Source organism: Taurulus bubalis, assembly GCF_910589615.1.
Source record: "Taurulus bubalis genome assembly, chromosome: 19".
Taxonomy (NCBI): Eukaryota; Metazoa; Chordata; class Actinopteri; order Perciformes; family Cottidae; genus Taurulus; species Taurulus bubalis.
The window spans coordinates 9,222,219-9,244,858 of NC_136607.1; the positions used below are offsets into that span (position 1 = coordinate 9,222,219).

The 22,640-nt window shown below is 41.3% G+C and overlaps 1 protein-coding gene across 1 annotated transcript in view; it reads left to right on the plus strand.

The window, feature by feature from the left end:
• Positions 1-21,877, plus strand: part of LOC306751361 (uncharacterized protein) — a gene marked incomplete at both ends in the record, with an annotated part of 80,561 nt that extends 58,684 nt beyond the window's left edge. Inside the window, 37 exons of the mRNA XM_079234926.1 lie at positions 439-546; positions 1,003-1,056; positions 1,601-1,654; positions 1,855-1,899; positions 2,354-2,407; positions 4,100-4,144; positions 5,843-5,896; positions 6,061-6,114; positions 7,218-7,271; positions 7,435-7,488; positions 9,133-9,177; positions 9,733-9,777; positions 10,813-10,920; positions 11,064-11,117; positions 11,228-11,281; positions 13,913-13,966; positions 14,195-14,302; positions 14,806-14,859; positions 15,009-15,116; positions 15,457-15,510; positions 15,701-15,754; positions 15,936-15,989; positions 16,087-16,140; positions 16,270-16,377; positions 16,547-16,600; positions 16,718-16,771; positions 16,979-17,032; positions 17,641-17,694; positions 17,998-18,051; positions 18,144-18,197; positions 19,518-19,571; positions 20,051-20,104; positions 20,263-20,316; positions 20,948-20,965; positions 21,230-21,283; positions 21,396-21,400; positions 21,838-21,877. Coding sequence (XP_079091052.1) covers positions 439-546; positions 1,003-1,056; positions 1,601-1,654; positions 1,855-1,899; positions 2,354-2,407; positions 4,100-4,144; positions 5,843-5,896; positions 6,061-6,114; positions 7,218-7,271; positions 7,435-7,488; positions 9,133-9,177; positions 9,733-9,777; positions 10,813-10,920; positions 11,064-11,117; positions 11,228-11,281; positions 13,913-13,966; positions 14,195-14,302; positions 14,806-14,859; positions 15,009-15,116; positions 15,457-15,510; positions 15,701-15,754; positions 15,936-15,989; positions 16,087-16,140; positions 16,270-16,377; positions 16,547-16,600; positions 16,718-16,771; positions 16,979-17,032; positions 17,641-17,694; positions 17,998-18,051; positions 18,144-18,197; positions 19,518-19,571; positions 20,051-20,104; positions 20,263-20,316; positions 20,948-20,965; positions 21,230-21,283; positions 21,396-21,400; positions 21,838-21,877 — 2,133 coding nt within the window. The remainder of the gene's footprint in view (positions 1-438; positions 547-1,002; positions 1,057-1,600; positions 1,655-1,854; positions 1,900-2,353; positions 2,408-4,099; positions 4,145-5,842; positions 5,897-6,060; positions 6,115-7,217; positions 7,272-7,434; positions 7,489-9,132; positions 9,178-9,732; positions 9,778-10,812; positions 10,921-11,063; positions 11,118-11,227; positions 11,282-13,912; positions 13,967-14,194; positions 14,303-14,805; positions 14,860-15,008; positions 15,117-15,456; positions 15,511-15,700; positions 15,755-15,935; positions 15,990-16,086; positions 16,141-16,269; positions 16,378-16,546; positions 16,601-16,717; positions 16,772-16,978; positions 17,033-17,640; positions 17,695-17,997; positions 18,052-18,143; positions 18,198-19,517; positions 19,572-20,050; positions 20,105-20,262; positions 20,317-20,947; positions 20,966-21,229; positions 21,284-21,395; positions 21,401-21,837) is intronic.
• Positions 21,878-22,640: the final 763 nt, after the last annotated feature.

Sequence of the window (22,640 nt, forward strand, 5' to 3'; positions counted from 1 at the left end):
AAATGTGAACAAAAAGAAGAATTTCTTACAGCAGCGCTTAGCGTCCTGTTTTGGACACATTTAGCAGGTCAGTAATTAGAGAACTGAAACAAGTACAAAATATGAATAGAACAGCTGCCAACGGTCATGTGACATTTGCATAGACATGAGGTGAGAGGTTTTCATAGTACAGAGACAACAATTAACAAAGACACAGAGGAGAGAAATGTTTCTTGACAGGTAGCGGCCACTTCCTGAGTCCCTGCTGGTTGCCTTGCACCCCCACAGCGACAACAATACTCCCAACATCGCAAACATTTTCATATTTCCCAAAATGCAAAACTATTCATTTCATGTTTTATGTACCACTGTATGATTCAGAGGCGTCTCTGTGCCCTTTTTCAGAGAGAGAAAATGTTCCTTTATGCTTTTGTTTTGCGTTTGTTTTATTCATCTCAGGGCATTCAGGGGGCAGCAGGTATTAGGGGTCCTCAGGGAGAGAGGGGCCCCAACGGCTTCCTAGGTTTCACAGGAACCAAGGGCCAGTCTGGCCCCAAAGGCATTGAGGTACAGTGGAGAACACTGATCTACAGTAGTGTGCTATGTGGAATGGATGTTTTCTGACAAAGAAAAGAGCACATGTCTAAGGTCTCAAGCATGAACTCTGATGCTGAGTGCATATTATAGTAACAAATAACTGCAAGAAGATATATATATATATATATATATATATATATATATATATATATATATATATATATATATATATATATATATATATATATATAAACATATGTGTAAAAAAATATATAGTGGTGGAGCTCAAACTTTTTACATGTAACATGCTCTGAGTGTTTACAAGTAGCATATTATTTGGGTCATACTATATATATATATATATATATATATATATATATATATATATATATATATATAACATGCTCGTTTAGCCAGGAGAAAGGAGCTGCCTGTTGAAGATAAAAAAGGCGATAAGCTTGACTGGTTTTATATTTCTTCATCCAGGGCACAATTGGAGAAACTGGTCTTCAGGGAAAACAGGGCAGCCACGGGTTAAAGGTCAGTGATGATTTGTGCGTCTGAACGCACAAGAAATGTCAAATGACTTCACGCGTTGCTCCAAACGTTGCATTTAACTGCGAAACATTAGAGCCTCCGGTGGCCTCCTCCGTGTAGACTTAACAACGTAATATTGTGGAATTAATCAGCAAGTTTTCACTCCAGTCGTGTAAATTAACACGCTCCTGGTCAGGACTATTTAGTGGTGTGTCATCCGTTTTGAGTAGGGGTATCAAATTAAAAACATTGAGTTTGATTATTTACCTTTTACTAAGCAAGTGCATGTGTCTGTAACTATAGCTCGTCAAAATAATGTTGAGGTTCTCAAACTCAACCCCGTGGTCGTTATATTTGTGAATTCAGTAACATTGAACTATATAATAATAACATAACCACATGTCATTTCTGCTTTCTGAATTCAACATAGTTCAAGAATAGTACAAAAGTACAACATACAAAGTAACACTAACACCTGAAGGCATTTCTGTTATGTCGGGGATAATGATGCTCAGTCGCACTCACTAATATCTGAACCTCCTTGAAGGGAAACAGGGGACCAGACGGACGTAACGGCAAGCCAGGACCCAGAGGGAACAAGGTACTGCAATAACACGTTCAATAATAGATGAATAGAAACTTCACGATAATGACAATTTAGAGGCGGCATGCAAATTCTTCCGTCCGTCCTCGTCTTCCTGACAAATAGCTCGGCTTCAGGAGCGCGTTGTGAAAGTGGCAGCGTCTCCCACTCGGGTGATTTGGTTCTGATGTCGTCTTTCTCCCTCTGCTCTCCTCCAGGGCCGGACTGGACAGAGGGGCCACTCTGGCCAACCGGGTCCATCGGTAAACTAAAAGCCTGTCAGAAATTATTTGAAATGTAGTCGACACTGAATTCCCCATAACTCTGACCATGTGTTCAAAATGCAATGTCAATACCGAATATTAGTGTGACACATTCAAAACCTTAATTAATTTTCACCTCTAATATTATTTTTGTTATGATTAAGCAGGTTTCTTTGCCTTAATCAGAAGTTGTAATGTTCCTACACTGTATGGTTATACTTGTCTAGATCAACCTTAAACCTCCTTTTATACTCGGCTGTTATAATGACCTGCAGAAAAAAAAACACAAAAGCAATCTTTAGGTTGTTAGACACTGCAGAAAATAGTTCTATTGGATGAGCAGTTTGTGTGTCTCTCTCTGTGTGTGTGTGTGTGTGTGTGTGTGTGTGTGTGTGTGTGTGTGTGTGTGTGTGTGTGTGTGCGTGTGCGTGTGTGTTTGGTCTATCCCTCACAGGGTTTGCCGGGGCCACCTGGACCAGAGGGAGCAGAAGGAAAGCCTGGTACACAGGTTCCATTCTCTATCATATTTCAACCATCACTTGTAAATGTTGTTTCTATGTGTCCTCTACTTCCTGTTATATCCTGTACAAGCAGTTGATGCTCTGTGAATTCTTTTTTTTATGATGGTGGACACACACACACACACACACACACACACACACACACACACACACACACATACACACACATCTCATATAGAGGGGAGAGAAGCCGTTTTTTTAAAAGAAAACTGCTTCCGAGTACAAGATGTTCTGGCTTAAAGGAGTGATGTGCTGAAATGACTGCTGAGATGGAAATGGCCCCAAACTGTCAGAATTGACTCCCAAATTGAGTCAAGGTTCCTCTCACGTAGTAATTTTTGGTTCAGCCAGCAGGGGGCAGTCTGTGTACGGCACAGCAGTGCTTGTGAGCTGTGACAGTAAGTTGAGCAGAGTTTACGCTTCATCTCTGACATGTGTGTTCATCTCTGTTGTATTCATCTGTGGAAGAGGACACTTAACTTGACTGCTTGTTCAGTTTCGATAGGGGGATAAAATGCAAAACAAATTCCCAAAAAATAATTCCCTCTGTACAAGGCAATATGACAAACATACTCTGTTTTTTCTTCTCAAATGTGAGGATTTGCTGCTCTTCTTTGTTTTATATCAGGTTGTTGTTTTTTGTTTCACAGCCTCTGCGATCTCAGGATGGGCAATTTTCTGCCATTTTATTTGACAATCACTTAATAATAATAATAATAATAATAATAATAATAATAATGATAATAATACATAGTAACCGAATTGATGGATGATAAATGCAATCATTACTTGCAGCCCTACATTGGGACGACTCGGTTTAAAAAAGTCTCCACTGCAGTTTCAAGTATTTAGGAAAATGCCTCGAAACTTTTCAAAAGTTTTAATTAACAAAGTTTTAATGAAATTGATTTGACATTTCGGCAAATATGCCTGATTGCGTTCTTGCTGAAGGTTTAGCCGCGACGATCGATACCGCTCTCTTATCAGTCTGCTAAATGTGAAGCTACAGCCGGCGGACAGTTAGCTTCTTCACATAAAGACTGGAAACGGCTCCGTTCAAAGGCAACATAATCCACCTCCCAGCAGCACTTGAGCTCACCGACTAACATGTGTTAGTTTGTTTGTTTGTAGAGTGTAAAAACAAGTTGTGGGTTCGCCTTGTCTTTGCCCTGAGGTTGTCCAGCACAGATCCGCTGTAGATCTTTTAAACCATGAGGCCAGAGCCCGCTTCCCCCTTCCTCCAGTATTTATGCTTCAACAGCCACTCAGAGCATCCTGCAACCTTTCTGCCTAAAGGCTGTTGTGCCGTTAACATAAGTACTACTAAGGTACATGGAACTAGGGCAGCAGAGCACCGCTGACCTGATTGCCAGTATTTTATATTACCTCAGACTCCCTAACCTTGCGTTTTTGCTGCCTTAACTGAACCCATTTTACAATTATTTCTTCACACAAGTGGTCATTGTTGACGGGACAGAAAGAATAGACTATATATACTAAGCATCTTGTGGCTGTAGCTTCATGTTTAATGAGCAGATACTGTAGATGTTTTTAACTATACCTTTAGGATTCAATTGCTAATTAATGATTCAATTGCTCAAAAAAACAAACAGTTGTTTGCACTCTGAATGACCTCTGCATTGCATTGTTGGTTTTTTCCCTGTCTCTCTCTGTTCCAGGGTCCCTCGGGTGCAGCCGGCAGCGCAGGCAGTAAAGGACCATCGGTAAGACAGTTGGCCTCAGAGTGACCCTGGCATTTGGTTCATGACACCATCCTTCCAGCTCTTCTTTTTTAGCCTTTTTGCCACAAGCTCGGGGTTCAGCCAAATAAAAACTAATCATTACAGTTTTACAAGACAGCCCAGGAATGAATATGTAGGACTTTATTGATTTGTGAGCAGGAAAAAGCAACACTGCTCGAAAAAATAAAAATAAATGTTTTTCCAGGGCTTAGCAAAACCTGCTACCAGCCAGTTAAGGTGTCAAGTGTGTTCACTCAAAGTGTCTGGGGCTGGTCAGAGTTCATGTTACCGATATGTGATTGTTGGATGTGTGGTTCTTAAACCTTGGGCATTAATCTGCTGCTGTAACAGCTTCCCACCAGATGTTGGAACCTGGCTGCACAGTTTTGCTTCCATTCAGTCACCAGAGCATCAGTGAAGTCCAACACTGATGTTGGGTGATGAGGCTTTTTTAAATTATTTTATTCACAATGATTTGTGTTAAAACCCTTTATGTCTTGATTTACTTCTTAAAGGAATACTTCACCCGCAAAATGATTTTCCATACAGTATTTTCCCTCGCATACATCCACGTAGAAAAAAAATGATGAATTGGCATAAATGGGGGCCGTGTCTAACAACAGAATCAAATAAATCAAATCAAATAAATGATGTAAAATAAATGAAAACAATAAAAAAAAAAGTCAAAACATCCGTCTACGCACTCTCAAACAACTCGTGCAGTATAATCTAAGTCTCACTCATCCAGTCGTATACTCTCCACTTCACAAACACGTGTATCTTTGCGATAACACTTCTGCGTAAACGGTCTCATGCTTGCACAGGCAGCTTCCGAGAAGTTCAGAGAAGTCTCAAGTTTTTTTAAAAGAATTTACTGTAACGCTGGATGAGTAATTTACATATAAATGATCATTTCGTGGGTGAAGTCTTCCTTGAAGTAATAACTCCAGAAGAACTCCAGAGTAATACGTCTTGTATTACCACATTAACAGTCACCATGTTATTAATTGCTCAAGTTAGCAAAGGCCAACGTAGCCCACTGAAGAGTCTTACATTTAATCATAATCACCAATACATTATCCATAATGACATGGCCAAATTAAATGGCCAAGACACAATTATGTGGCACATTAAACAGTCAAACACACAAAAAAGTCATTTAGACCAATAATTTAACAGCTCAGTGCACTTTTGTAAGTTGTTAGAAATAAATGACAGTTTGTTTCACATTTGCCCTTTTGTACTTTAGGTCAGCTTTGCAACTCTCGTAATGTTTTTACTTCTTGTGGCATTTTATTTTTTTGTCTTCGCAATTGTTTGATTACTTTTGCTTCTTTCTCAGGGTTTCCAAGGAATAGCTGGAGAGAGAGGAGCAGATGGCTCAACGGGTTCTCCGGTATGCTCCGTTATCTTTATCTGTAGATGTGTCGTCTGGAAGACAGTAACGAGTTGAGACATCCAGGCAGAGAGTTTGTTGTGCAAATGAACAAATCTGAAGCATAAAGCTCGAGGATGAACATATGGGTTGACTGTAAATCTATTTCCTGTGAAACACGTGCTTAAGCCAACAGGTGTCCTCTGAACTGACTTCCAGTAACTCAAATGCACACTTGATCAATACAACAGATGGGACTGACTGCTACTTTGAACCTTTGGTGACAGGGCGCTTTTATTTGACAGGGGCCACCGGGGAAACCAGGACCTCCAGGATCACCAGGACTCCTGGGAGACAAGGTGAGTCCACAGGCACAGAGCCGTCATGACCTCCATTGCATCAAGACACACAGCTGTGTGTGTGTGTGTGTGTGTGTGTGTGTGTGTGTGTGTGTGTGTGTGTGTGTGTGTGTGTGTGTGTGATGATGTTATGCAGATCTGAGTTTTTGTGTTTGTTTTCTCAGGGTTTCACAGGGAAGCCAGGCATGGAGGGACCTCAGGGCCCAGTAGGAATGTATGTAAGTGATTCCTCAGCAGGGGACATACAAGGAATGCACCTGTACTATCACTTTACAGCATTTACATGATGTACGTAGAATACACAACATGAGCACCACTCATTGCACATGAAGGCACTTTCAGATTCTTACCTGTTGACACAAAATACGAGTGAGCATATGAGTCATACAGAGTAGGAGGTCAGAATAGACCCGGATTCAGACCTCATCACAGCACAGAAACCACCCTAATCTAAGTCACCAATGACCTCCTCCTCTTCTCTGATGACCATTTCCTCGACATCCTCATCCTACTGGACCTCAGTGCAGCCTTTGACACCATGCACTGGCTCCCCTCTCCTCATCACCTACAAAGCCCTTCACAACCCTAAACCCCTCCATACCTCTCTGACCTCCTGCACCGACCCAAACCGTCTCACCCCCTAACTAGTCACTTTCAAAACTACATGTAAAACTCACCTTTTTAAATCTGCTTTTAACCTGTGATGTTAGTTATCTATGTTTTGTTTCCTACTGTTATATCATCTCTCTGCCTTGTTCATATTGTTTGTATTCGGTTTTTACCATGTAAAGTGCCTTTGAGTACCTTTTAAAGCGCTAAATAAATCAAATGTATTATTAATATAAAAACATAAGCATTTCGAAGGTGCACCAGGCAGTTACGGTTCGGCATGAGTACACATCATTACAGGCCTAGTTTTTAATAGATTTTCATGTTGGATTTTTATATCTCACACATACACACTTACTCAATTTGTTGTTTTTCCTGCTGGAAAAGGACATTGTTTCTAGTAAATTATGTCCTTCGAAGTGAGCACAGCTCAGAAAATCCTTTCATTAACAGAAAGGGGAGAGGAATTTGTGAACTCAATGTAGATTAACTTGAACACACACTTCTAAGAGATAACAAAAGTTATTACAACTCATAAGAAAAGAGTAATTACCCTTCAAATGGTATTTTTCATTAGCCGTCTTGAGTCCTGCCCTCCGTCTATATGGATCCCCACAATTATCTGGCAAATGTTGTGCGGTGCTGTGTGAGCCTTTGTGACATTAACTGATCATAAATTAAATTCCTCCTCCTGCCGTTCCTTTTACTCCAGGGCATCCATGGGACCATGGGCATGCGTGGACCTCCGGGGTTCACAGGAGAAAGGGTAAGATCATCTTTCTCTCACTTTTTTTTTTAAAGAAGGAAAGTTATCTGTAAATCAGAAGGAGGAAATTCATGTTCAGACATTTTCAATGATATATTTGAAAACGTACTCTTTAAGATGTCCTATAAGAAACCATCTGTCTCTTGTCTTTGCTCTGGACCAGGGTGAGCCAGGTTTACGAGGTTTACCTGGGCCTGCTGGGAAGCCAGGACCTGCAGTAAGTGTCTGGTTCATATTTAAGAAATAAATGAATTTCCTGAGCACTGTTCACAGGATTTGATTAAGACAGCAGCTATGATGGGGGTCACACCAAGGAGGGTTTAGTAAATAAAAGTTAACCAGTGAAGTGTGCAGCTGGCGTGAAGGGACTGGCTATTTATAGAGGCGAACGGGTTCCAGTGATTGGTTTTGTTGGTCACTGGTGGCAAATCTAATGGGTGATGGAGGACAAATAAATTGCTCCGTGCTCTGCCCTCCAGCCTGTCCGCGGCAGTCCAGAGGGACATCCTCAATGACACATCAGTTTTCTCCACATGTTACTGTTCCACTGTGCAGTGTTTGGTGGACAAATATAAAGGGGACACAAAAGAAAATACAGTACAAAACAAAACCATAATACCCAAAAAAGTGACCTGTCCGCAAAACTAACTATTAGTCCTGTGACTCACGTGCAAACTGCATAGTCAGTCAGTTCACTACCCAATTAAACCACAATCTGAGGAGAGATATGAAGGTAGGGGAGTAGACTAAATACTCTTTCAAGACACACTTGTATACACCTGAGCAAAGAAATGCAGGTTAGCACACACACACACACACACACACACACACACACACACACACACACACACACACACACACACACACACACACACACACACACACACACACACACACCTTTCTTCTTCTTACTTTGATAATTAGACATCTCCGTCCCTTAGCCTGGATTGATGGCGTACCCTTTGCTTTGCTGTGGTTGGATTCAGCTGGGAGGTCAAACTTTCATCCTGAAACTCATCAGAGTTTCTGCACCCTATAAATCAGCCTTCCTTCTTTTGGGTGGTTAGATTTGGGATTAAGAAAATCCCTCTTGCATGGAAAGAGTTACTCTCAGTAATGGTACTGGGACTGTTTTGTGAAGTTCACTTCTTGTGTAGTATTCCCCGTAGTGTCATAGGACACACTTTGTGCTCACTCACACGGTCCGCCCACTGCTGTGCTGAAATCCATCAATCTGTCATAGAGTAGACTATACTGTGCTGTGTTCATCAGCTACTGGCTTGAGCGCTGAGTACAGTACAGTAGTAAACAGGGTGCTTTAGTGCCCACATCACTGAATGCAATGAAAGCCACACTCATCATGGGAGAGAATAATCCTGTCAACTAAAGGGACCGATGGACAACCTGAGTGAAGTTCTGCATTTAGCTGATTCCAGACATTATTCTCAAAGGGAATCAAAGAAAACTGTAATAAGAGTATAGTAGAGCCTGTGGAGAACGTTGCTGTCAAAAAGTTAAACTTTTAAAGCTGTGTGAAAACACTCACCATCCAGTTTGTAAAAAATAGTAATAATTGATGCAGCCATAAAGCAGTAGGTGATTAGTCAAGCAAACAGTAATCAAGATCGCCGTCAGACGATAGCCGTGGGTTCCCAGATTTCAGTCAATGGGTTCCTCCTTTTTTTCTCTACACAGACGATTTACCTGCATTCGAACCAAAGGCCACTAAGATGCGATTGCTCAATAGCACTCGGACTACCAAAACTCTTCCGATACACACATCTTGTCCAGTTGCTTAAGGAGTTTGCATTCATCTGCAGATTGGTATGTTCTGACTTGCTTTGCCTGTTTTTCTTATCAGGGTCTGCCAGGTACTTCTGGAGACAAGGGACCCCGGGGACCTCAGGTGAGAGAACCATTTTATTGGGAAGTTTGTGCTCTAAAATAAGAGAACAAAATATTGTACTTCTTCCACATGTCGTTGATGGACATAAACGGTAATACCAGTGTTTTTTAATCCTTTAACTATGACTCAGTATCACTTATAGTCCCATAGGAAATGTAATTCTATTTGCAAAACAATCACAGAAAATTACAGACACACAAGCTAACAATGTTCACAGATAAAGTATCTAATTTTCTCTCTTTTTATTCTAGCATTAGCATTAGCTTCATGCTCACCATAGCTTCTTTTGGGGTGATCTCATGGATATCGTAGAACTTTAACAGAGGCGAGAGGTTTACTTTTTGCTGTTCTTGGGACTCTTTGTCATGCCAGTAATGGTGCCATTTACAGGCCCTTGGAAATAGGACACCGTAAATCATATATTTATCCTTAAAAATACCATTTATAAAATGATGACATCCAGTCTTAAAGTACAAATAAATCCTTTCAGAAATGTCCAGAACCATAAGACCATGACTTTATTTTCTACTTCCTGACTTGTGTTGTTTCTCTCAGGGTCGGCCTGGCGATGAAGGCTCCAAAGGGATACAGGGCCCACCAGTAAGTTCTAGTTCAGAGTGAAGTCAAGTTCATAGGACTGTATTTTCACAGCGCTCCCTCATTTTGTGTGTTTCAGGGCAAATTGTGTTTGCATTTAAGTGGCATTTGAATTTAATATCAATACAATATGATAAATGAGATTTAAAGTAAACAATAAAATCAGTTTAATTGAGGAAGAATTCACTGAACCATGAAATTGTTAAAGCCCACTGCTCCTAAACTGCATGCAAAGGTGACTTAAGTGATTCGTCATCATTTATGCTGATACGGTTTTACTCTCAGGCCTTGAACCAATCATCACAAAGTCTGGAAAATGACCGCTGAGCTGTCGGGGCTGTGGACCACTGATTTATATAATCTATTTTTCAGTTTGTGTGTCTGGCTGTGAATGTGTCTATTTGTTTGCATGCGCGCTGACATGCATCGCCCGCATCCGCTTCAAAACATTGGTACTTGCGTACGGTGCTACGAACAGATCGGGTCCAATCTACAGCCAGAACATGGTAAAACCGTACACCCCAGTTTGTTCGCTCCGCTCAGCTTCTGCCAATCGGCTTGTAGCTCCGTCACTGCGAGCTAAACACTCAACAAAGTCACGACTGTTTGCTGTCCTGGCTCCTCAATGGTGGAATGAGCTCCCCATTGACATCAGGACAGCAGAAAGTCTCTACATTTTCCGCCGCAAACTAAAAACACTTCTTTTTCGACTACACCTTGAATAGGGAAGGTAGCGCCATAGTAGCACTTTAGTAGCACTTACTGATAGCACTTTGTGGTTTAACTTTGTTGAAGAAACTGCACTTTCTTGATTCTTGTTGTTCTGAGTTTGTACTTGCGGTTGAATTGTACTTATTGTAAGTCGCTTTGGATAAAAGCATCAGCTAAATGAAATGTAATCTCATAATGCATTTTTACATTTAAATTGACAATTAATTGACTGAATGTTATTGATAAACTGTGCATGGCGAAGACACACTGAAGCTGCAACAGATTGCACTATTCATTGTTTTGACATTTGATTGATCTCTATTCTAGGGCTCTCCAGGTCTCCCAGGTGGTGATGGAACAGCTGGGAAACCTGGACCCAGGGGAAGCCAAGGGCCCCCAGGACCTCAGGGGCCACATGGGCCTGCAGGAATCCCAGTGAGTGGGTACCTACCATCAACTGCTGCTTTTATCTGTATAGTCTCCTTATAGTGTGGAGAGATGGAAATCCATGTGTCTGGACTTGCACAACATAGACAACAAACATGTTGTTTGACCACATGTTTGTTTGATGACCTCAGGGCCCACAGGGAGCTGGTGGCTTATTAGGAGCAGCAGGGGAAAGAGGACACAAGGTAAACTACAGTGCATGTAAGAATCATGTGTTACCAGGGTTTTATTGTGGGATTTTGAACCTTCACTTATGTTCAGTTACTGACACTGAGACTGCTGCTGTCCCCTCCAGGGTTTACCTGGCTCGCTCGGTGACGCTGGACCCACAGGACAAGACGGACAACAGGTTGGTTTCGTGTCATAGTGAAGTAAAGGCAACACTGTTTTCATGTACAGTATCAGAATGTAATATCTCTTCACCTGCCTTATACTCTTTCTTGCACTCCCTTTATTGTGAATAGAATAATAGTTTCCTCAAATTGGGAACACACATCCACCTGGATTATAGGGGGCTTACAACTGTGAGGCCGTAATTCTAGTCTCCAGTTAAATATGAGACCTGTGTGGAGATAATATTTCAGCAGAATAAATATGAAACCAATATTGCTTATACAGGCTTTAGTTCTAGTTTAGTTCTCCATACGTGCAGAGTGGATTAGTTGCTGCTCTCTGCACACAAGAGGAGAGATTCTGTTTCAACAAAATGCAAAGACAATAAGCAGCCAGGCCGGCGTATAAAACAGTGTAAATTCTGCATACTTGTGCCCGTGGGTGTACAGATACCATGCAGCCTCACTCTCAATATACTGGACGCCTCTTTTATCTGAGGTGAAGGCAGGCAGTGCCAGGACACCTGGGTAGAGCATCATATATATGTTTATCCTACCAAGTCTGCCATGTTTTTCATTCTGGAACCACAATAGAATAATACTCCCACAGTTACTTACAATTACAATAACTATTTGAAAGTTTATTTGAGTATTTGAAAAGGTAAAAATCATATTTGAGAGAAAAACAGAGTAAATTAAAGCTGCAAGCAGCTGTGAGCGGGTCCTCGCTTATCCCGGCACATTCGGGGTAGCTGGCATGTCGCCGACTGGCCTCGGAAGGAAACCGGCCAAACCCATACATGGCCTCAACAAGCGAAGGGACCAGCAATTCATTCTTACAGTTCAATCCTGGCAGTGCAGTAGAGCTACTTAGGTTTCAGCGTCACTGGCATCCGTCATGGTTCCAAATTACACGGTCGAAAGGCATGCTGGGAAAGACTGTCTCAGCGTTGGCCGGCTAACTGCTGTTTGTGTGGCGTGTCTTCCGGTCTGTCTCTTCCTGTTTTGTTTTGTGCGCGAGCGTTACCCAGCATGCAATTGGGCGCTGTCATTTTGATTTAAATCCGATGCTGTTTGGCTGATTTATTTTGGCCAGTAGGTGGCGCTACGACAATGTGAACATATACTGTGCATCATGTTTCTGTTCGTGAAGAGTAGACCAGGTGATTTAAAATGCATGTAAATGGGATGCAGTTTGGTAGATTTAGTTTGGCCAGTAGGTGGCGCTAGTAGGCTACTATGAATATATAAGTATCTTATATTTAAGCAATAAGGTACCATGTGATTTACTGTTCAGGCTGGTTGAAAGCAGGGTGGAGGATGACACACACACACACACACACACACACACGTTTATCTATGTAAAGATTCGACCAGGTCATTGAAATTGCCTGTAAATGGGATGCAGTTTCGCTGATTTCCTTTGGCCAGTGGGTGGCGCTATGACAATCTGAACATTTGTCATGTACATGTCCTCAGGCATGGACCAGTATCATGCATGAGGAGTATTGGGATAATAGCATAATGTATGGAGGAGTTACAACAGCTTTCTCTCATATAGCGGTTAGCTCAAAGTAGGCGCGTCTTTGGGTCCCCGTCACGTCAAGGCCGTTGAGTGAAAACGTTGCGAGCGCACAAGCCATACTCCTGAGGGTATTGATATCACTTTAGAACAGAATTTAAGTCGATTGTCTGAAATTTGTAGGAGGAATAGTATTTGGCGTAAATGCAAATATATGCTAAAATTAGCATAAATGGGCCGAAAATGGCAAATTGGCCGAAGTACTGTAGCGCCCCCTTTTGTTCAAATTGGACGCCTGATTTATTGCAAGTTAGGGGATGCAATGTGCACATATACCCCAAGTTTGGAGTCGTTTGTCTAAATAGTTTTAATGTTATGAGTGTTTAAAATCAAGACACGCCCTTAAGAGGTTGATTGGTCGATATCTCCTCAACGCAATGAGATATCAAAGAAATTCCAACCCAGTATTGATGATCCAGTGCCATTGATGATAACTACCAAGTTTGGTATGAAAAGGACCAAGCGTTTAGGAATTAACTACAATAATGTGTTTTTCACAAAATCCAAGATGGCGGAAAATATTCAAAGGCGGACTTTATGGGTCTGAGAGGCTTTTTTGTAGAGCAGGTGGAGATGGACATGTGTGAATTTTTTCAAGTCAAAAAAACATTCTGGGCAAGGGGCGTCGCCGGTCCAACTTGTAGGGGGCGCTAGAGAGTCATTTTTTGGAACTTTTTCCCCCGGCTTTAATAGATCTCTATTTTCACCAGACCTGACAAGTGTTCCAAATTTGGTGAGTTTTTGAATATAACAAGTCCCCAAAAAAGCAGTCCAAAGTGGAAAAATAAGGATCAGAATAATGAAAAATAATCCTGTGTATTTCAATAGGGTCCTCTCGGGACTGACTACGTCAGTCGCTCGGACCCTAATAATAATCCCAGCAATTTCAATAGGGTCCTCTCGGACTGACTACGTCAGTCGCTCGGACCCTAATAAGTAGCATCATCTTTAACCAGGTACAAAGGAAATCGCGAATTTTTCAACATCATCGACATTAACTGTGTACAAGGACAGCAGAGGACATTCTATTGTCGCTTGATGACTGTTGTTCCTTTTGACTCATTAGGGTCTCCCAGGCCAAACAGGAAATGAAGGCCCACCTGGACAGAAAGGAGACCAGGTCAGTGATCACAGCAGTCTTCACAATGTTGATTGTTCGTACACAAAGAGCATTAACGTCCCCTCCTCTCGAAAACATGACTTGTCAGTACTCAGTGTGCATTCGCATCGTGAAAGTCTGTTGTAGTCTCAGGTTTAAGGGAATCAAACCCCTTGACCACCAAGTAGCATTGAAAAGCTTGCAGTCAGCGACTGTTTCTAATTTCAAGTCTTCTTGTGTTCTTCTTAGGGGGACCAAGGCTCTTGTGGGAAACTTGGTCCTCCCGGCCTCCCAGGAGAGAGAGGACTCGAGGGCTCAAAAGGCTCACAGGGGCCACCAGGACCAGACGGTAAAGAGGTAGGTGCATTTATCTTCTGTTTATACAAAGGCGGTCTTCACTTGAAATGATTAGACGTTCTCGCAGGTGTTCAACTGCTGTCTCATAAATGACAGAGCAGCTCTACAGGAGGTGATGTTCCAACCCAGTCTCTACTTTACAGCATCACACAGACATCTGTCCAACGTGTGTGATGGTGAACAGATGTGCTTGTTGTGTTTTTGCATGTATTGTTAGCATTACAGATAATTGTCAGAAGTATTACAGGTGCTCCATGAAATAAAGATATAAAAGCATAAAAACATTACTGGTGAAAATAGTTTTTTCCCTGATATATTGACGGAAGAGGCAAGGGAGGGAAAACAAATCTGGTGATCCATTTTCTTTCCTGTGTTTGGGACTTAAGAACTGGTGAAAAAAAGGTTTGCCAGGATAATTTTCCAGAGTCGCTTAAAAAAAAAAAGTCCAGCTATTGCTGTAAATGAGGTGCGCAGTATGACTCGTGTTCCTCCCTTCTTTGCAGGGTGATGTTGGGCATCCTGGGGAAGTTGGAGATCCCGGACCCAAAGGGGAGAAGGTACATTTACTACATTGCCTCGAGTTCGCTCCAAGTGGTGAACGTTGAAGTTCCTTCTATTCACATCTCTGATGAGGAGGACGATTGTTTTGGGTTTGGCTCTAAATGACGTCTTCAGTTTCTGATCAGGTTGTGATTGTTGTCGGCAGGGCGAGTTGGGACCTCTAGGTTTGTCCGGTCGAGAAGGCCCTTGGGGTGACCTTGGAGAAAATGGCCTCAGGGGCCTAAAGGGGGACAAGGGCCACATTGGACTAATGGTGAGCACAGGTTCACTTCTCAACCGTTTCGGGAAACGATACATTTCAACCCTTTGAACGTTTTGGGCAGTTTTGGGGTATTTTTTCGCTCCTGTCACAATTTACTCTCTGTGGTCTTGTTTTTCTCCACAATTTATATATATATAGATATATATATATATCTATATATATATATATATATATATATGCAGTATAACACAGCTAAAATACCATAAATCTTAAAAAACGATTACACACATGCAACGGGTAAACATAGTGATCAGCTGCTCCAGCATGAGTGAAATGTGATCAGTCAGATTGACGTGCGGAAACGGTTTGTGATGTAATCCTCTTGAAATAGGGTGAACCGGGGCTGATGGGTGAAGTGGGACCGGCAGGTCTGGCTGGGTTACAGGTGAGTTTGTTACCAGGAGGTATTGATGCTCAGAGCGGCCTCAAAGAACCTTTGTCCAACTGTTCACATATAGGGTTGACAGTTATTGATCCATCTCACCAATTTGTTTTTCCTGCCTACACACACATTAACAACAACATTCTGTTGTTGTCAATAGTTTTTTTTTGTGGTGTGTTTGTACTCATTTTAGGGAATTACAGGCTCTCGTGGACCCCTGGGGCCAGATGGACCTCAAGGCCAGAAGGTATTTTTGTTTTCCTTCAGTAACAAGCTGTATATATATACATATATATATATATATATATATATATATATATATATATATATATACGACATCCCCGGTGGTGCTCTGCTTGAATCAAATCAGTTAAACTTGGTAAAGTTCAAAGGATTGGCAACAAAAATGTTTTCCTCCATCTCTCCAGGGGGAGTCCGGGTCTGATGGAGTTACTGGACCTCCGGGGCCCCAAGGCCCTCAGGTAATCTCTAATTCCATGCAACATTTTACACAGCATGGCTCACAGTACAGCTATAGCGGAAATGCATCCATTCGCCCTCTGTTTGTCCTGTGCATAGGGGATGACTGGTGCTCGTGGCGTCAGAGGAGACACAGGGGGGTTCGGTCCACCGGTGAGTATCTTCAACTATTAGAACGTTGTTAACTTTATTCGCTCTGTTTGCCATGTTAGTTACGAGCTAATTTTCCATCTGTTGCACTCAAGCTATCGTCACAATCTGTCTATGATGTCTGTACGGCAGGGCCCAGGAGGACAAGTTGGACCTCAGGGAGACATGGGAGCTAAAGGGGAAGAGGGGCCCCAGGGACTGAAGGGAGAGCAAGGAGCTCAGAGTCCACCAGGGGAACCGGTTAGTGAGGCTTTTTTTACGTTATATGCATCTACTGTATGACATTTATAAACCAAAGTATGTCTGCATGGTACCACATCTTGTTGATAAGTACACTCTAATGTTCACTCTAATGCTAAAAATGCAAATATCCATAAAACAACATTAATACTATGAATTACCTGTGCAGGGTGAGAATGGTCTGCCGGGAATCCAAGGTCCTCCAGCTCTGCCAGGGTTTGAGGTGAAAACTGATTAGCTTCAAGACTTTGTCTGATGTAAATTACCATCGCTGATAATTACTTTTTCCCCCTCAACAACTCTAACTTTGTTGTTGATGCCTCTTCCTTCTCTCTTTTAGGGGCGTCCTGGAGAGATGGGACCCCAGGGTCCTCCAGGTCCCACAGGGGCTCCTGTAAGTGTGCAGATGTGTACAAACAGACACACTGTGGATGATGAAATCCTACTGTGCCTTCAGCAGCTGGTCTAAAATTGAACCATTTGTTTGGAAGTCATTCATTATTGAGAAAACAATCAGTGTGTGTGTGTGTGCGCGCGTGTATGTGTATCTGAAAGTTATCCTAACAGCAAAAACTTTTTTTAAACTACAATTACTTTGCAGGGAGTGCAAGGAAGAGCAGGGCCTGAGGGGAAACAGGGCATGTCAGGGGGAAAGGTAAGAGCCTCATATTCCAGTGTAATTTGTTGTCTTCATAGATCTTTCGATGTATTTATACATTTTTGTTTTGAACATTCTAGTTGAAATCATATAAAAAAAATATTTTACCCATTTTGAAGGTTATTCTGCTTCATTCCAAGATAAAGTAATATCCCTAAATTCACAGAATCATTAAAAACACCTATCCACGCAATAACAAGTTAAAGGAATAGACATTTTGGCTTTCTTTCCATGAGTTAGAGGGCAAGGTCGATCCATTGTCATAGCTGTCTGTTTAATATGGCGTTACAGCCAGCAGACGGGTGGCTTACATTAGCTTAGCATAAAGAAAGGAAACAAGAGGTGACAGCTTGCCTGGCCCAGTTTCCCTCTGTGTCTAACCCAATCATTGATCCTACAGCGGTATCGATCCTATTATCTAACCCTTGGCAGGAAATCAAATAAGCACATTTCCATAATATCAAAGTGTGTTAACCAGTATGGCCATTTTTAAAATTAAAATAAATGACACTGCACCAGTTAAATGTCTCCTTTAACAGTTGGAAGGTGTTCAAAAAGATACTCATCAGCCTTTTCAGCCTTCAATTTGTGTTTTACCTCTACAGGGAGACGATGGCAAGAATGGATCACAGGGGAAGACGGGTCATGTTGGAAGAAGGGTAAGAACGTTCTGTTCTGGTCTTGAGAACATGTTGCTGGTAAAATGCAGTTCTAACTTAAGTTAAAAAAAAGACAAAATTACCACGACTTTGTGAAAAGAGCCTTTGTGTACTGTTGAAAACTGGACACAACAAGCTGACATTATGGTGCGTGCATGGGGTAAAAAGGGGAAATGGCCGGAAGCAGCCACTCTTGACAGCCACTGCATGAACGGATTCATACATAAAACATGAGGTCGCTTCGGCCGTGTGCCCTCCTGCTTTCTGTTGCCTCATTGAAAAACATTGCAAACTTGTCCACAGGGGAAACGGGGGAAGGCCGGAGTCAGAGGGATCAGAGGAGACAGAGGATCTAAGGTGGGATGCATGGAAACAAAGACACAGGTGTTGAACACGCCTGGTTAAATGATGATGCATGAGCCAACAGGAGATTGTGTTTTATCATTCAGGGCCAGAAGGGGGACACAGGACTGGTGGGCCACTCTGGATGGCCAGGGCTCATCGTAAGTTAAATTATCTGCTCGCCTGACGTCTGTTTTTATGTCAAAGGTGAACACATCAGCACAGTCTGTTCAGCCCTCTCTCCTGCTTTGGAGTGAGAGATCAATAAAGTAATGAATTTCATGATTAAGAGTGCATTAGGTCAGTCAGTGAATTGACATCCACTTGATATATTTATTTTATTTTGTCACCAAGGGAACCGCAGGCTTACGTGGAGAGGCGGGGGATCAAGGTGGAAAGGCGAAAGAGGTAATTCCAAACTAGAAAGGTGCACTCAGTAGAGTGTTTTTACACCACAGATCTCCGCCAGATGTCTTCAACAACCAACGATGTAATGTGTGATTGAATGAATACAATCCATAATTGGCTAAACCCCCATCGAGACACTAGTAGGCTGTAAAATTCTAAAACAAGCAGCGATGCATGCAGGCCATCGGCTCAAAGTCGTTATGTAAGACACGTCACTTTTATTTAAGCGTCCAATAAGCAGTGAGTAATATAAATACTGAAAATCCAGAATAAATTTAAGGAGACCCAACTAAATATGTACAGTAGCCCTGGAGTGGCCAGAGAGAGAAAAAAAATATATATATATATTGAGGCCACGATTTGCTCATTTGTGCACACAAGATATCATTTGTTACCTAAATTTAATTTAATTATTCCCACGTTTTAATCTATTTGTGTGCAAATGTTATAATCTGTGGAATCAATTTATTAAAAAAAAATCTCATTATCTAACACGATGGATTAGATAAGGTAATTGTATAGGCCTAATTTTGTCAGTGCACAAGGCCAAGTCATCCATTCCAGCTGCCAACTGCTTCCACTTGTCCTTGGCTGTAGATACTGTAGCTATGGACAGAGACTCTTTAATGAAGCTTTACTTTATCTCGAGATGAGTTATGAATACATGTTGACAACAGTTGCATTGCATGGGGTTGTTGTTGGGAAAAGGCAATTAGAGGGAGAGGGGCATGTTAGTGTATTGCGTGAATCATAACCAATGAAAAGGCCAATATCAGTTCAAAAGCAATGGTGCATTCTCTACATTTTCTTACCCCGCTTTACGAGAGCGGCACGCGGATGAACATCATAGCAACGTGCAAGGAGAGGTTTTCACCTCAAAGGGACTGATAGGATTAATAAACCAAAACGGAAAAAAATGACTGTGAATACTGATCTGTTGTTCAGGCTCATGAAAATGCCTTTCCCAGTTGGGCTCAGTTCAGGCTCCAGCAGAACTCTTTTTGCCATGTTGTGCTGATCAGCTGTCGGATTCAAGGAGACTTGACTATTGTTTGTATTGTTTGTGTCCTCAGGGGGAGAAAGGAGACATGGGACTGCCTGGACCCCCTGGAGATGATGGCATGAAGGTAGGAGCTGCCAAGATGTATTGTCTTCATATGCAGATAAACATAATGTCTGCTGCTGTACATAGTCACTCTATTCAATATTTATTGAAAAAAATTCTGTTCTTAATTGAAAGGCCTGGCAAACAATCTACTGTCGCATTTCAATGTCCAATCTAAACACACCCACTCGCACCATAACCAGACTCTTGCAACTTCTTGCAAAACCCAAGAAGAGATTTCTTGGAACTAAGAGGAAGTATTTTAGCATAATTAAATGTAATTAAATCCCAATGTATGATGCTCTTGATTTTCTTGAAATATAAGCCATTATAATGACTTACTTATCTCAAAATAATGACAAAATAATTATTTTAAAGAATAATTATCTTAATTTTTTTAGATACTCCAATATGTCATTAGTTTGAGATCCTTAATCCTTATTTTGAGATACTATAATTATTTTTTATACAAGTATGTCATTCTCTTTTTGTCTTTTTCAGGGTGTTCGTGGTATTTTTGGGTTGCCAGGTCCACTGGGTCTGATAGGAGAGCAGGTACACAGAACTAATGCCCTAGTTTGTTTTCTTCTCTTCTCATGTTCCCTCTTGTGTTTTGATGATGGAAGTGCTCCCACTATTTGAATATGTTTTTATGATGTCCAACTTTGACAAACGTGTATGTTCCTCTCTCTCTCGCCATCTCTCTCTTTTAGGGAAATATTGGTCTCCCAGGACCGAGGGGAACACCGGGGATGCCAGGACTGCCTGTGAGTGTAATGTCAGAATTCAGCAGGACATGTTAAATATTAAATATTAAATCACTTCGCAAAGCACACAAACCGGTACAGTACAGATATATTGTATTGCTTGCTGTTATATCCCTCTTCAACTGTGCTGATAGCTGTCATTTTAGTTTTTCAGTTTGGCTTTTATGTTGTTTATGATGTTGCTTTCTTTTATGGAAATAATGGACTTAAATCTGCAGCTGTGATTAGAATTCCCTTTGGATATACCTTTATTCAGCCTATGTGTTTATTTTATTTTTTTGTTGATATTTTATAGTTTGAATTCAAGCAATTCATTTGTCATTCAAGTACTTTATCCAGATCCAATAGAGGTCAGAAGAGGAATTGTTTTATAAGAACCCATGCTGACTCTATCAGCCGAGTGATCTCTTCTTCAGCTGCCAGTCTGTTGAATCATTCACAGTTCACCTGCACATCCTCATTGTGTCTTGGGGGTAATTCCATTGATTTAAGCTATAAAACCTGTGAAGCTGTGGCTGATGTATTCCTAATGCAGCAGATAAAAACACAGCTCTTTGTCCATAAAGACCCTTCACAGTGGGAACACCCTCCTAATGCACTTTTCTTCTCCTGTTCTCTCCTCTGTTTGCAGGGCTTGTTTGGATTCAAGGTATGATATCATCAGCTCAAAGCTCTCTCCTCCTGACAGATCAAGCTCACTTAGGCTCTTGTGCACCGTTATCTGAAGCGCTGAATGGTTCCTGGTTTGGTTTATTCATATAGCTGTCACACTTTGGAGTGAGCGTTAGAATGTAATGGGATTTTCTTCATTCTTTATTTCCATATCAATGTGTTCTGTAGTTAATGGTTTGGTTTTGCCACACAGAACAGTGCTGAATCATGTTGTGCTGATCATATTTTCTTCTACCTGCAGGGTATGAAAGGCTACCAGGGTTTCACTGGCCTGCCCGGCAGGAGGGGGCTCCCAGTAAGTTTACAACGGAGGAGGAAACTCACTCTGAAGTCAAGTTTGATTTGCAAAAAATGGTTCTTATCATATTAATAAAAACGTAATCTTAAAAAAACTTAATTTACGCTAGATGCCGTACATGATACATGTTTATACTTATACAAATATATAACAAAATTGAAATTTAATTTAGTTAAATTAGATGAGATTATCAAGTTTGCATACTTCTTGTGTGTCTAGTTTAAAACTTTACTTGGTTTTAAGGACATTAGCTGAATATTCAGAGCAATTTTAGAGTGCTTACTTGTTGTTTGATTTGAGAAAATCATCAAAATGTGAAACAACTTCCGACAGTTTGAGGCTTTTATCTCGCTGCCTTTCATCAATCAGTTGTTCTAAGAGTTTTTTATGTCAGTGTACAGTGTGTTTTAAGAGCCAGGGCAACAGACACGGTTTTCTCTTCACATTTCTGTCTCTTTGTGATGGATAACAAAACTTTAAAAAATATCTGGATTCCAAAATTGATAATGTTGTAGCGTATGCCCAATATTTGCATCTTCCTTGTGTTTCAGGGGCCGCCGGGGGAACCTGGACCTGCAGGACAGTCACTGAACATGACGTTGACCCAGCTCAAGGCATGTGATTTATGTCTTCATTGTCCTATTTAAGTATTTTACAACTAAACAAGCATTTCTCATGAGAGCATTTGGGATGTGACTCTGTTATTTTCCTCTGCATGTCCAGGACCTGATGTATGTGTCCGACAAGCCCAACTATCCTCTGCTCCAGACTCTGCTGGATTCTCTGCAGCAGGAGCTTCGGCTGCTGCTGGATCCTCCTGATGGCAGCAAGGAGCATCCTGCCACCACATGCCTGGAGCTCTGGATCTGTCACCCCGAATACAGCAGCGGTCAGTTCCCGAAATAGTGAAATAACAGTAAATCCACGTTGAATTATTTAGGGAATCGCTGAGCTGGCTTAAGTTCTAGACACTGTTATCTCTGTTACATGAGTGCATCATCCTCCATATGGGCTTTTCTAAAACATAGACAGGATATATTCATCTGGTAATATTTAGAATTTGAACTATCAAATACATGTTAAGTATTGATGTTATCAACCTGAAACGTGAACACTTGTAATTATGGATATGCATGTTGATTACAAACATAAAAAGTACATAATCGCACATAAGCTACACTCTCAGCTTACAGTTCAGAGTTGAGTTTCAAAACATCCTTATTTTGGTTTGAGAAATGTGTTAATATTAACAAAATTTCTGGACATAACACAAAGCAAAAAAAAAGCCTTATTTTCTATGCAGATGATTGTCCTCTATTTAAAAATTAATTAGTTTACTTAAATTTTCCTCAGT